Source organism: Palaemon carinicauda, chromosome 26 (assembly GCF_036898095.1).
Source record: "Palaemon carinicauda isolate YSFRI2023 chromosome 26, ASM3689809v2, whole genome shotgun sequence".
NCBI classification, from domain to species: Eukaryota; Metazoa; Arthropoda; class Malacostraca; order Decapoda; family Palaemonidae; genus Palaemon; species Palaemon carinicauda.
The window spans coordinates 38776257-38788929 of NC_090750.1; the positions used below are offsets into that span (position 1 = coordinate 38776257).

At 40.7% G+C, this 12673-nt stretch overlaps 1 protein-coding gene across 1 annotated transcript in view; it reads right to left on the reverse strand.

The window, feature by feature from the left end:
- Nucleotides 1-1664: 1664 nt before the first annotated feature.
- Cisd2 (CDGSH iron sulfur domain 2) overlaps nt 1665-12673 on the reverse strand; it is a 96351-nt gene continuing 85342 nt past the window's right edge. Inside the window, exon 4 of the mRNA XM_068349576.1 lies at nt 1665-2454. Coding sequence (XP_068205677.1) covers nt 2347-2454 — 108 coding nt within the window. The 3' untranslated portion in view covers nt 1665-2346. The remainder of the gene's footprint in view (nt 2455-12673) is intronic.

The following is a 12673-nucleotide window of genomic DNA, read 5'->3' on the forward strand; positions in this document are numbered from 1 at the left end:
TAATCCTTTCGTTCTCGATAATAATATGAAAAGGTACATCAGCATCCTGGAACGTAAGGATTACCATTGATGTACCTGGGACTTTATGAACTTCCCATACATTTAATGGACACATGGCCAGTATCTCCTCCTCTGTAAAATCCTATAGATCTCTGTTAAAAACTACGCCCCTTCCGTAGCTAAAATTTAGGTGGGGTTTGACATCTAACTTAATGTCATCATTACTTATTTTCATATTGGACAATATTACCGACTGTGTACTGGATTTGGCATGGATAAGGAAACTATTTTTTCCGAAACGAGATATATCGCCTGGTGCAATAGTTCCTACTTTTTTCTGAATCAATTTGCATATTTTAAAATAATTCCCTGTAACCCCCTTTGATTCAGCTATAAGCCACATCGGTGGTTTTGGATTTCTCTGGGAGGGCATAACTAAATCTGCGTCTTTTTCCAACCAATCGGCAGGCCTGTACACATCCAAATCTTTTGGTACCTTATCACAGAGCGCAGCTGCGACATTCAAGTTATTAATTTTAATATTATTCAAGTTACTTATTGCACTAAATGCTTCGTCATAACTACTATAAGATATCCATGAATCCCAAGTTTCAGCTTCAAGTTTCATCCTTATTTCTTTTATGCATCCATAGCATTCAAATGCTTTACATAGATCATCATAATTTGTCTCTATTGAAATTTGTGTAACATGGAGGATTCGAAGTTTCCTCGTGTTACCCAAATTACTCGATTTTGAAATATCAGTAGAATGGTCCTTTCCCGTTCTGAGGTCATCAACAGAGCTTTCCCTTATCACATTAGCAGAGGTCGTCAACAGTGCCGGGGGATAGTCAGCGTATCCAGGGGATGGGGGTTCGTTCCTTAAAGAATCTATTAGACGAAAGAGAGAGAAAAGGGTTAGTTTGATGTACCTGCTCGAGAATGTTAGGCCATCACACGTCGGAAAGGAAATTTGCACTCTCCACCATCGGCACAATGAGAGTATACTTCCCAGATGGTCCACTCCATACCCTACCCGAAGGATAGCATCAAAACAGATATAGAGGCACAGGTGTAAGCTGAACCCGCCTGTTAGGACTGTTTCCAAGAAATTATGGAATCATCCTCCCCATATCTATAATGACGGGCTTCCGGCCAAAAGCCGAGAGTCCTACCCCAAGCATTGGATCCCCCTGGATTCCGAAGACCCAACACTTGAAAATAGTTCCGCCAAAAAGGTCGAAACCATCTTCGGGGTGGCTGAAATCATCCAATACTCTCACATATAGCTTTGAATGCAAACACCTCCCAACCGTGATACCTCCTCCCACTCATCAAAGCAGGCAGCAATAAAGGATGTATGAACATCCCCGCCGGGGCTACAATGGATGTAAAAACATCCAAGCCATTGGAGAAAAAAAAAAATAATAAATATATATGTACATAATATATACACACATATAATGAGGGAAATTTTTCTCATAGAGTTTGGAAAGCAAGACTAAAGAAATTTTATGAAATTAGGATAAGGTCGAAGTAATATTGAGAAAAAGAAAAAGGTGAAAGAGAGAAATTTAGATTCGAACTGGGGGAGCAATTTCCCCAAGTTCGAGAGCCCTCTTGCCCGTCTAAACATATGAGAAAAGAAAAATAAAACAATTAGGCGTCTTTCACAATTTATTTCTTTCAATGAGATAACACTATATTTGTAAACTAACTAAGAGAGCAAATTCCTTGATCGGATAAAAATCAAAATTACAAAATTATATTATCTTTGTATAAAGACCATGGAATCCTTAATTTTACTGTTGACTAAACTGATACAAAGGCCCCAAAGCCCTCAATTTAAGTGCCATAACTTTGTAGGAAACACCATTGAACATTAAATTTTACAGTTAAATTATTATGAAAGAACATAGAACCGTTAACTTTGATTCAATAAACTGTTTAAGAACTTTTTAATTTAACTAAAAAAAAATCAATAAAAATTGAATCTCATTATATACACCTCTGGAAATTCAACTGTAAACTGTATACAGTTAAACTTCTTTCTTTCCCTGAATATGAGTTACTTTTTGCTAAATAAGTAACACCAACAATTAACATTCACAGCTGCCCAACACATTCATATAAGGTTAAGATTAAGAGGTTAAGATTAAGATTAATACAAGGCTATTTATGTGCCTTCACCAGTATATACAAAAGGCTCACAAAGATTTACATGAATAAATCCAGAATTCCTCTTTATAATTCTTACAGCCTGTAAGGAATTCCAAAGTATGAAAAAATAATTCAGATTTTCCATGGAACACTACAAAGATGTGAATGATTGTTTACAAAATCTTACTAAGCTTCCTTCTTTGCTGCAGCTTCCTTTTTCTCTATAATCAATGGTCCAACATTATCTCCACATACCTTATTGTGTGGAGTGTGAGAACCATCACAATATGGGAACTGAAAATAAAAATCAATATGAATTAGTTTAATCAGAGTACATAGACATTTGGAAGTTCTGAAAGGGCTGGCTAATTCACCCAATAGCAGGGTCTTGTAACAGTCTAAAATTTAGTTCATGAACCCTTATGAAAAAGACTCAAACTAAACAGAACACATAAGTACTGATGATGTTATCAAGATCAAATGTGACCAAAAATTATAATTTTCCCTATTTTCTATGCATATACAAAATGAGTTATTAATGGGTTAAGTACTTTGAAAACTTTCAGATATTACAGATATACAAATGGTTTCTCAGTTAAGCTTATACTGAAGTTTTAAAAATATCTATTGCTAATCCTACCAGTACAAATCTCTCTTTAAACACCACATAAAAAGTTCCAAAGAAATTAAATATATCTTGAGATGTACAGATTACGATCAAATTTCTATACTGTATTGAAGTTAACTAGCCCTATTTTCTATATGTATAGGTAGTAGGCCAGGGCACCAGCCACCCATTGTGATACTACCGCTAGAGATTTATGGGGTCCTTTGACTGGCCAGACAGTACTAAGTTGGATCCTTCTCTCTGGTTACGGTTCATTTTCTCTTTGCCTACACACACACACCGAATAGTCTGGCCTATTCTTTACACATTCTCCCCTGTCTTCATACACCGAACAACACTGAGATTACAAAAAAATTCTTCTTCACCCAAGGGGTTAACTACTGCACTTCCATTGTTCAGTTGCTACTTTTTTCTTGGTAAGGGTAGAAGACACTTTAGCTATGGTAAGCAGCTCTTCTAGGAGAAGGACACTCCAAAATCAAACCATTGTTCTCTAGTCTTGGGTAGTGCCATAGCTTCTGTACCATGGTCTTCCACTGTCTTGGATTAAGAGTTCTCTTGCTTGAGGGTACACTCGGGCACAGTATTCTATCTTGTTTCTCTTTCTCTTGTTTTGTTAAAGTTTTTATAGTTTATATAGGAGATATTTATTTTAATGTTACTGTTCTGAAAATAATTTATTTTTCCTCGTTTCCTTTCCTCACTGGGCTATTTTCCCTGTTGGGGCCCCTGGGCTTATAGTAACCTGCTTTTCCAACTAGGGTTGTAGCTTAGAAATTATTAATAATAATAATAATAATAATAATAATAATAATAATACTAATAATAATAATAATATGATACCTGACTAAGATATGAGTTGGATTAAACTAAGATATTAGTCACTTATCCAACTAATGAAATGTGATACTGGTTGTATAATAAATTGTCATTCGAAAAAGGAAGTAAATTCATTAAACTAACAGTGAAGGAGTTACAACTAAATATTCCAGACAAAATTAACTAAATAATCAGGAGAAATATCACAAATGTAGAAAATAATTTCTATTTTTTCTTAATAATACATCCTGAGTTCTTTGATAGGAGTATGATTTCAGCAAAGCTGACAAGATTTATAATGAGTAATTACTGGAGGGTGGTTGGGAAGCCCCCTCCCTCATTAGGAGGATAGGGGAATTACTTCTATATAGTGCTCGGTATGGTAAATTGCCTGCATCAAGGTCCATTCCAAAAACAAAACATTTCAACTGCTACACCTCAAGGAAGGGATAGAAAAGAGGAAAAAATGCCAGACATTCTTACTCTTATCTTAGACGAATATCGCAACCACTATATTAGAGGGTGCTAGGTATATTTCACAACGTGCTTAGCAGCCATCACAGATCCTAGGTTAAACACAAAAATTTGTGGGTACATTCCCTTACGTAATGGGCTATGAAGGTCGTCTGGCAATTCTAGACTCCTGCCCATTGATAGGTTGTTCTTAAAGGCTAGTGTTCCTTCTTCTCCTCTGCCTCCATGAGCAGGCTGTTCTGGTTCCTATGCTGCTTGTCCTTGTGCTCTATTTATCGTCTCTCGAAGGCAGAAGCAGCTGGCGCTCCTGGAGATTTCTTTCTTATACCTTCCTGAGCTAACAAACATGTTTTGGAGCAGAGGCCTTAAAGGTTGAATTAGCTTCAGGTAGTGTCTTAGTGCCCTCACAGGGCAAAGAAGTAAATCATCCAGATTATTGGTTGCTTCCTTGAGTGAGCAGATGGAGGTCTCAAATCTGGGATTGTGTATGGCCAGGATCTAAGTTCTAGAAAGAAATCAGGAAAAGAAGACCTTTCTCCATCTCTCGGTGTGAGTAATGCTATGATAAGCCATGAATCTCACCTACCAATTTCTCATAAGCCGGGAAAGCGGGAAAACAATCTTCATGGTAAGATCCCTATCAGGTAGTAGGTTGGCCAAGGCACCAGTCAACCGTTGAGATACTACCGCTAGAGAGTTATGGGGTCCTCTGACTGGCCAGGCAGTACTAAATTGGACCCTTTTCTCTGATTACGGTTCATTTTTCCTTTGCCTACGCATACACCAAATAGTCTGGCCTATTCTTTACATATTCTCCTCTGTCCTCATACATCTGACAACACTGAGATTACCAAACAATTCTTCTTCACCAAAGGGGTAAACTACTGCACTTCAATTGTTCAGTGGCCACTTTCCTCTTGGTAAGGATAGAAGAGACTCTTTGGCTATGGTAAGAAACTCTTCTAGGAGAAGGACACTCCAAAATCAAACCATTGTTCTCTAGTCTTGGGTAGTGCCATAGCCTCTGTACCATGATCTTTCACTGTCTTGGGTTAGAGTTCTCTTGCATGAGGGTACACTCAGACACAATATAGTATTTTATTTCTCTTCCTCTTGTTTTGTTAAAGTTTTTAGTTTATATAGGAAATATTTGTTTAAAATATTTTATTTTTCCTATTTTCCTTTCCTCATTGGGCTATTTTCCCTGTTGGAGCCCCCAGGGTTATAGCATCCTGCTTTTCCAACTGGAGTTGTAGGTTAGCAAGTAATAATATTAACAATAAAGGTTCATACAGAGCCTTCAGGGAGAAAAGAACTCTGGTGTCATTTCAAGCAGGTGGCGTGACTTCTTTCGGAATGCAGGACTGCTCAAAACTTCTTATGATCATTGACAGCTCCAATAAAGAGGATAGGTCCACGCCCTTCAGTCTAAAGACTTGGCTCAAGGCTGAGTGATAGCCTTTCACCAAGACTGAGGGTTTGGACTAGTCAGGACACTACTGACTACTTGGATCAGGCCATAAAGAAGCATAGATGATGATGTCATCCAATGGATGCTATGCTGGAAGGCATCCTCTACAGACACTGCTTGATCTGGGATCGGTGAGCAGAAGATTGGTAGCTCCTTGTTGAGCCTCATTGTGAACATATCTATTGTCTTAAGAGGCTTGCAAGGTCATGGGGATCTTCACCGCTAGAGGACGAAGGGGACCACTCTCCACCTATCACTTGTACCTTGCAACTGAGCATGTTGGTGATTACATTCTTCCTACCTGGGATGAATCTCGCAGAAAGTTTTACTGGGTTGTCTCATGACTATATGTGAGCCTGCTTTCCCAACTCACAGAGGTGCTGTGAAACGGTACCTCCCTGCTTGTTGACGTATGCCACTACAGTAATGTTGTCTGCAAAGCTACCAAGTGGCTTATTAAATACTGATGAAATAATTGTAGTGCTATTAGTGCTGCCTTTAGTTTAAGCAGGTTGATGTACAGGCTGTTTTCTTTGTTGGACCAGCATCTGTACCTCCTTAGGTGTGCTCCTCAGCATTCCTATGATGCATGCTCAAACATAAGCATCACAATGGTGGACATTCTTCTTCACTGTATTTGCTCAGTGGCCACTTTCCTCTTTGTAAGGGTAGAAGAGACTCTTTAGCTATGGTAAGAAGCTCTTCTAGGAAAACACTCCAAAATCAAACAACTGTTCTCTAGTCTTGGGTAGTGCCATAGCCTCTATACCATGATCTTTCACTGTCTTGGGTTAGCGTTCTCTTGCTTAAGGGTACACTAGGACATACTATTCTATTTTACTTCTCTTCCTCTTGCTTTGTTCAAGTTCTTAGTTTACATAGGAAATATTTGTTTAAAATATTTAATTTTTCCTTTCCTCACTGGGCTATTTTCCCTGTTGGATCCCCTGGCCTCATAGCATCCTGCTTTTCCAACTAGGATTGTAGCTTAGCAAGTAATAACATTAAAAATACAAGATGCTTGCTTTAAAGGTTCATACAGAGCCTTCTTCAGGGTGCAAAGAACTCTGGTGACATTTCAAGCAAGTGGTTTGAGTTCTCTCAGAATGCAAGACTGCTCAAAATTTCTCATGATCATTGACAGCTCCAATGAAGAGGATGGGACCACACCCTTGTCTAAAGACTTGGCTCAAGGCTGAGCGATAGCCTTTCACCAAGACTAAGGGTTTGGAGACCACTGACTACTTAGATCAGGCAAATTGGGAGAGAAGTATAGATGTTGATGTTGTCCAATAGATGTTGGAAGGCATCTTCTACAGACACTGCTTGATCCGGGACCGGAGAGCAGAAGATTGGTGGCTCCTTGTTGAGCCTCATTGTGAACATATCTATTGCCTTAGAGGCCTGCAAGGTCATGGGAATCTTCATTGCTTGAGGATGAAGAGACCACTCTGTACTTACCACTTGTATCTTGTAACTGAGCATGTTAGTGATCACATTCTTCCCACCTGGAATGAATCTTACAAAGTTTTACTGGATTGTCTAATGCCTATATGTGAGCCTGCTTTCTCAACTCACAGAGGTGCTGTGAAACAGTACCTCCCTGCTTGTTGACATATGCCACTACAGTAATGTTGTCAGCAAAACTACCAAGAGGATTATTAAACACTGATGAAATAATTGTAGTGCTAGAAGTGCTGCCTTTAGTTCAAGCACGTTGATGTACAGGCTGTTCTCTTTGTTGGACCAGTGTCTGTGCCTCCTTAGGTGTGCTCCTCAGCATTCCTACGATGCATGCTCAAACAGAAGCATCTCAGAGGTGGACATTCAAAAGGAGTCCACTTTAGCCTTTTGAGCATGATAATACATTTATGTTAGGCAAAAACTACTCCCTTCAGTGCCAGGTGACAATTTATGTTGGATAAAAAATCCTTTCTTTTTTATTTCCAATTTTCCCAGATATAGATAAAGAACGTAAAGGTTCTAGGCATTCGTAGGAGTGTTATTTCTGTGGGACAATATGAGTATGACAGTTGAATTACCCCGTGGTGGTTGGTAGAACAGTCAGAGCTCAGTTTGTCTCATTGACTGCTATGGCGCTTGCATCCCACCTTCATAATTAATTTTTTTTATGGTTATTTTTGAATAATTTGAACATGATTTCATCATAAATTCAAAATGTCAAACGGTATTTCTGGTACCATGCCAAAGGCCAAGAATGTGGCAAGGCACCTGGATGTTGGTGATTCTGGTGATCATGTGTAAGTGCAGCCATCAACAGTCACGGGATAGAGGAAGATATGACTCAAAAATAACAAATTTGAAAGTAATTTGTATTTTCCCTCACTACTTGAGCTCTTTACTGTGGATATATATTTTTGCAAAAGATGGAACCTATCCATAAAACTTTTAAGCATGGCATAAATACCCGCTGCTGGTTAGCGGGGCTGGGGGGGATAGATCAGCCACCCCACACACACACACACACCGGTGAAATGATGTCACTTTTTTATTGCAGGCAGGACTTTCTGAGGGACAGATGACTGCAGGTCAGGTATGAGTAAAGAGCTCAGGGTTTGTAAAGTTAGCAAAAATACAAAATAACTTTTACATTTGTTATTTGTTCCAACACCAAATACAAACCCTTTTGCTCTTACTGTGGAGACTCACCCTTATGAAAGTGGAATTCCTTAACCTGCTGGCTGGTATCATGGACTGGGGTGTGACTCTGTGCTTCTCGCACAAGTTTAATAAAGGCACCCTAACATCTTGCTAACTCAAATAAGTGTGAGCACTAAGCATTGAGACTTGACCAGGTAAAGATTATTGGAGTAATAAAACTCTGTTAACATGAACATCCCGCTAACAGGTAGGATAGAAACATAACAAAAGCATTTCATATATCAGGTTATACAAGGGATATGGTTTTACCTGCAGATGGCGGAGGTTAGATACAAGAATTCCGTAGGTGCTGTAACCCAAGAGAGGGGAAGATGAAGAATGAAAAGACCAGTCAGTCAATCATTCATACCAAATTAACTCCCAGGTAACGTCGGCCCTTGATCGACTGCTACTTGTTCTGCAAGGGAGCTGAGGTGTCTTAAAATCACAAATTTTAAGTAATTTGTGTTTTTCCTAACAGTACTTACCTCGAACTACTTTCTTAGGAGTATCTGGGATCTACAGGATCTATGGAGAAGGTATCCAGGTTCCTGTGGGTTACGTCTTGCATGTGAAGGTCATTTGATGTTCCAAAATCTGCATGAAGTACCTGGGCCACAGAAAAGTTCTTTTCGAATGCTAGAAATGAGCTAATGCCCCTGACATAAGTTCTTAGTCTATAACCTTGAGGGGGAGAGACAAAATTCAAGGCCCAATCGATGACTCATCGAATCCAGGAAGTTTGTATTCCTAGTAAATCTCCTCTTGACCCTGCCTGTATTCACAAACAGTTTGTTGATATGTGGGCAACCTCCTGTTGTTCATTCAAGATAACGCCTCAGAGCCCTCACAGGGCATAATGACAATTGATTTGGGTCATCAGTTGCAGACCAGAGAAACTATCCGGGGGAGCCCAAATCTATGCTCCGCTACATCTGGACTTTGAGTCTTAATAACGAACTCAGGGATGAAGTTGAGTGATACGTACCCCTATCACCTTGAATGGACGATGGGCAACATTGTAGGACAGACCATGCAACACGTTGAGACTCTGTGCAGAGGAAAGAGCCAGAAGGAAGAACGTTTTGACCGTCAAGTAGCTGTCTGATGATTGAGGCAACGCTTCATAAGGAGCTCCTTTCAGGAATTGTAGTACACAAACGACATTCCAAGGAGGTGATCTGACTTCCGGCGGAGTTCAAGTACAGTAATCCCCCGCCATTTCACAGCTCAAGTTTCGCGGCCTCAGTGCATTGCGGATTTCAAAAAATATTTATAAAAAATTAGAAAAAATGGTGCGAAAGTTACGCAGGCGGTAGCAGAAGGCAGGGAGAGTACAGTAGAACATCAGGTATACACGGAGATGGCGCGCAACTCAAAATCCACCTCTCTGATTCTCTGGTCATCTCTGCTCCAGAATCTCGCAAGCTGATTGGCCGAGCCGCCGAGCACTTTACCTGGCATCTCTCCCTGCCATGCGCCCCGCAAAGGAAGATCGCATTCATTGTTCTCTCACGCTTCGCTTGTGTTGCTTAGTCTTGCCGCGTGGAACTTATAGCTGTTTTCATGTGCTTTTTTTAGTGTAAAATAGTGCTTGTGACGCCCTTGAAAATGGCTCCTAAACATCCTCTACCCTCTTCATCCTCTAGTGAACCCAAGAAGAAGAGAAAGGTGAGTTACGTACCTTGTTATAAGAATAAGAGTTCTAAAAACATATCAACAGTATATACACGTACACTATTTATATCTACATATGTATGTACATGTACACTTACATTATTTATATTATTTATACATTATTTATGTATAAATGTAAATGTACATACAGTGTTTATACAGTACAGTACTTTATCTTATCTACAGTATAGAATTTATATCAATATTTATTCACATAATTCTTTAATGTTCTAATGATAACATATACATTTATAGGGTTAATATACTCTTATTGTTATTATATATACATGTACATGTACACAAAAAAATTTACGTATTCAAAAAATATTCGGAACCTACTTCGCAGTTTTTCACCTATCGCGGTCGGTTCTGGTCCCCATTAACCGCGATATGTGAGGGATTACTGTATGCTCAAACCTCCGTATGAGGAGAGACCGTTCTGTCAAGAAAGAAATGTAACTCCGTTCAGTCTGAAGGAGAGGCTCATGGCTGAGCGGTAACCTTTCACTTCCGAAACCGAGAAGAGTTTTCCTCTCGAAAGTATAACAGGACTCCGCTATCACTGGGATAGTGGCGTCGAGAGCAGCGATACACATTCCACGACATCACCACAAAAGATTGCTCACTCCATCTGATAGATGGCAGATTACTCAGGAGGTATCCAGAGCATCCCTTTTGTCACTGCTTGCAAAAAGCCTCTCGCTGAGAGGAGATGCTGGATAGCCCCAAGCGTGAAGATGTAGCAAAGCCACTGCCTTACAGTAAATCTTTGCGTGTGTGTGGTTGTCTCAGTAGATCTGGAAGTGGAGGGGGTTCCCTCGGCAGCTCTGTGAACAGACGTAACTGGTACGGAAGTCATTCTGCATGTAGCCACATCAGAGCTATGAGGGTCATTGAAAGATCTATTGATGCCCTTACTTTGTTCAGAAGCCTCCTTACTAGGCAGAAGGGGGAACACGTAGACGTCCAGATTGTTCCACTGATGTTGGAAGGCATCTTGCCAAAAAGGCCTGGGGATCAGGTACTGGCGAGCATTACACTGGAAGCTTCTGGTTAAGGGATGTCACAAACAGGTCTATTGTCGGTAAACCCCTCAAGTCAAGACTTTCTTCGCTATCTGATGATTCAAAGACCACACAGAGCTGACTATCAGTCTTCCTGCTCAGTTTATCCACAAAATGTTTTTCTTGCCCAGGATGAAACGGAATGAGAGGGCAACCAAATTGTCTTCAGTCTATCTTAGAATTTCTACAACTACATGACATATTTGCTGTGAAAAAGTACCCCCTTCTTTGTTTATGTACGTGTGGTTGCCCACGAGCACCACGGAGGTGTTGGAATTGCTTGAGAGCAAGAAAGGCTGCTCTCATTTCCAGGAAGTTTATGTGCCACTGCTGCTCGACTCCGACCACAGTCCAAAGGCCATGAGCTGCAACAGATGAGCACTCCTTGATGCATCTGTGAAGAGCATCACATTCGGGGGAGGAGAGACAAGGTCTACTACCCTGAGGAGGTTCGTGTCTAGCACCCATCATCCACCACCCCATGTCTCTCTTCTGCTTAGGCCCTGTCGAAACCTGAAGGTTCGGAGAGTTTTAGTGTTGAGACCTTACTGTCTTTAGCTTCCACTGGAGATAACGCATGCGAAGACGACCGTTGGGAACCAGACGAAGACACAGATGTGCTGGTAGTGAGTCTTACATTAAAAAGGGATGAGCTGCCCACTTTAGTCTCTCCACTCTACTTTCGGATGGAAAGACTTTGCCTAATTGGATGTTCATCTGAATCTTGAGATATACCAGTTTCCAAGATGGTTGCAGAGAGGACTTCATGATTTACCACGATCCCCAGATTGTAGCAGAACTCAAGAAGCCTGTCTTGGTGTAGGAGAACGATCTCTACCGAGTCTACTACTATCAGCCATTCGTCTCTGTATCGTAATAGACAAATACCGTTCTTGTGAGCCCAGGTTGATACAAGGGAAAAGATCCTTATGAACACCTTAGAGGCTGCGGACTAGCCAAAGCACAGCACCTTGAACTGGTATATTCTTATGAATTTTAGGTACTTACTTAATGAATGGATTGAGACCTGGAAGTATGTATCTTTCAAGTCCATTGTTATCATGAGGTCCTTTGGTCTGATGGCCTGTTTGACCGTTTCTGCCATCTTGAACAGAGTCTGTTACATATGCTCATTCAGGGCAGAGAGATTGATGACTGGTCCCCAGCCTGGGAACCCCTCTAGGACTGTTCCTTCACTGATCCCTTTGCATAGGAACAAGATGTTACTGGTGTCAAGTTAAAGGAGGGAGAGAGAGTGAACGGGATGTGGTAGCCCGCGCAATGGAAAGAAACCGACTAAATTTCGGCTCCGTGAAACATCCACCTCTGCCACCTGCTCTGTAGGCATCCCCCCATTGGTGAATGGGTAGGAGGATGTCTTTTGGGCATGAGACCCTCTATTCTGCCCTTGTCGTCTCGTGAAAATCTTTGCAGGGGTGGTATTGAGGAGTAAGGGTGCAATGTCATGGCCTTATGGAGTAGGGAGTCTTGGCTGACCTTCCTCCAGTGCTCTGCAACTACCTTGATGTCTTCCACACAAAACAGGAAAGGGACCTCCATTAAACCATTGCAAAGCTTGAGAACTTCCCTCCACGGCAGATGCCTTTGGAATTTCGAGACAACATAGTCACGTTCTTTCAAAATCCAGTAGTAGCACTGTGTATTCCAACATATAATACAGTTCTGTTCAATGTTTTCAATTTAAAAATGTTCTAATTG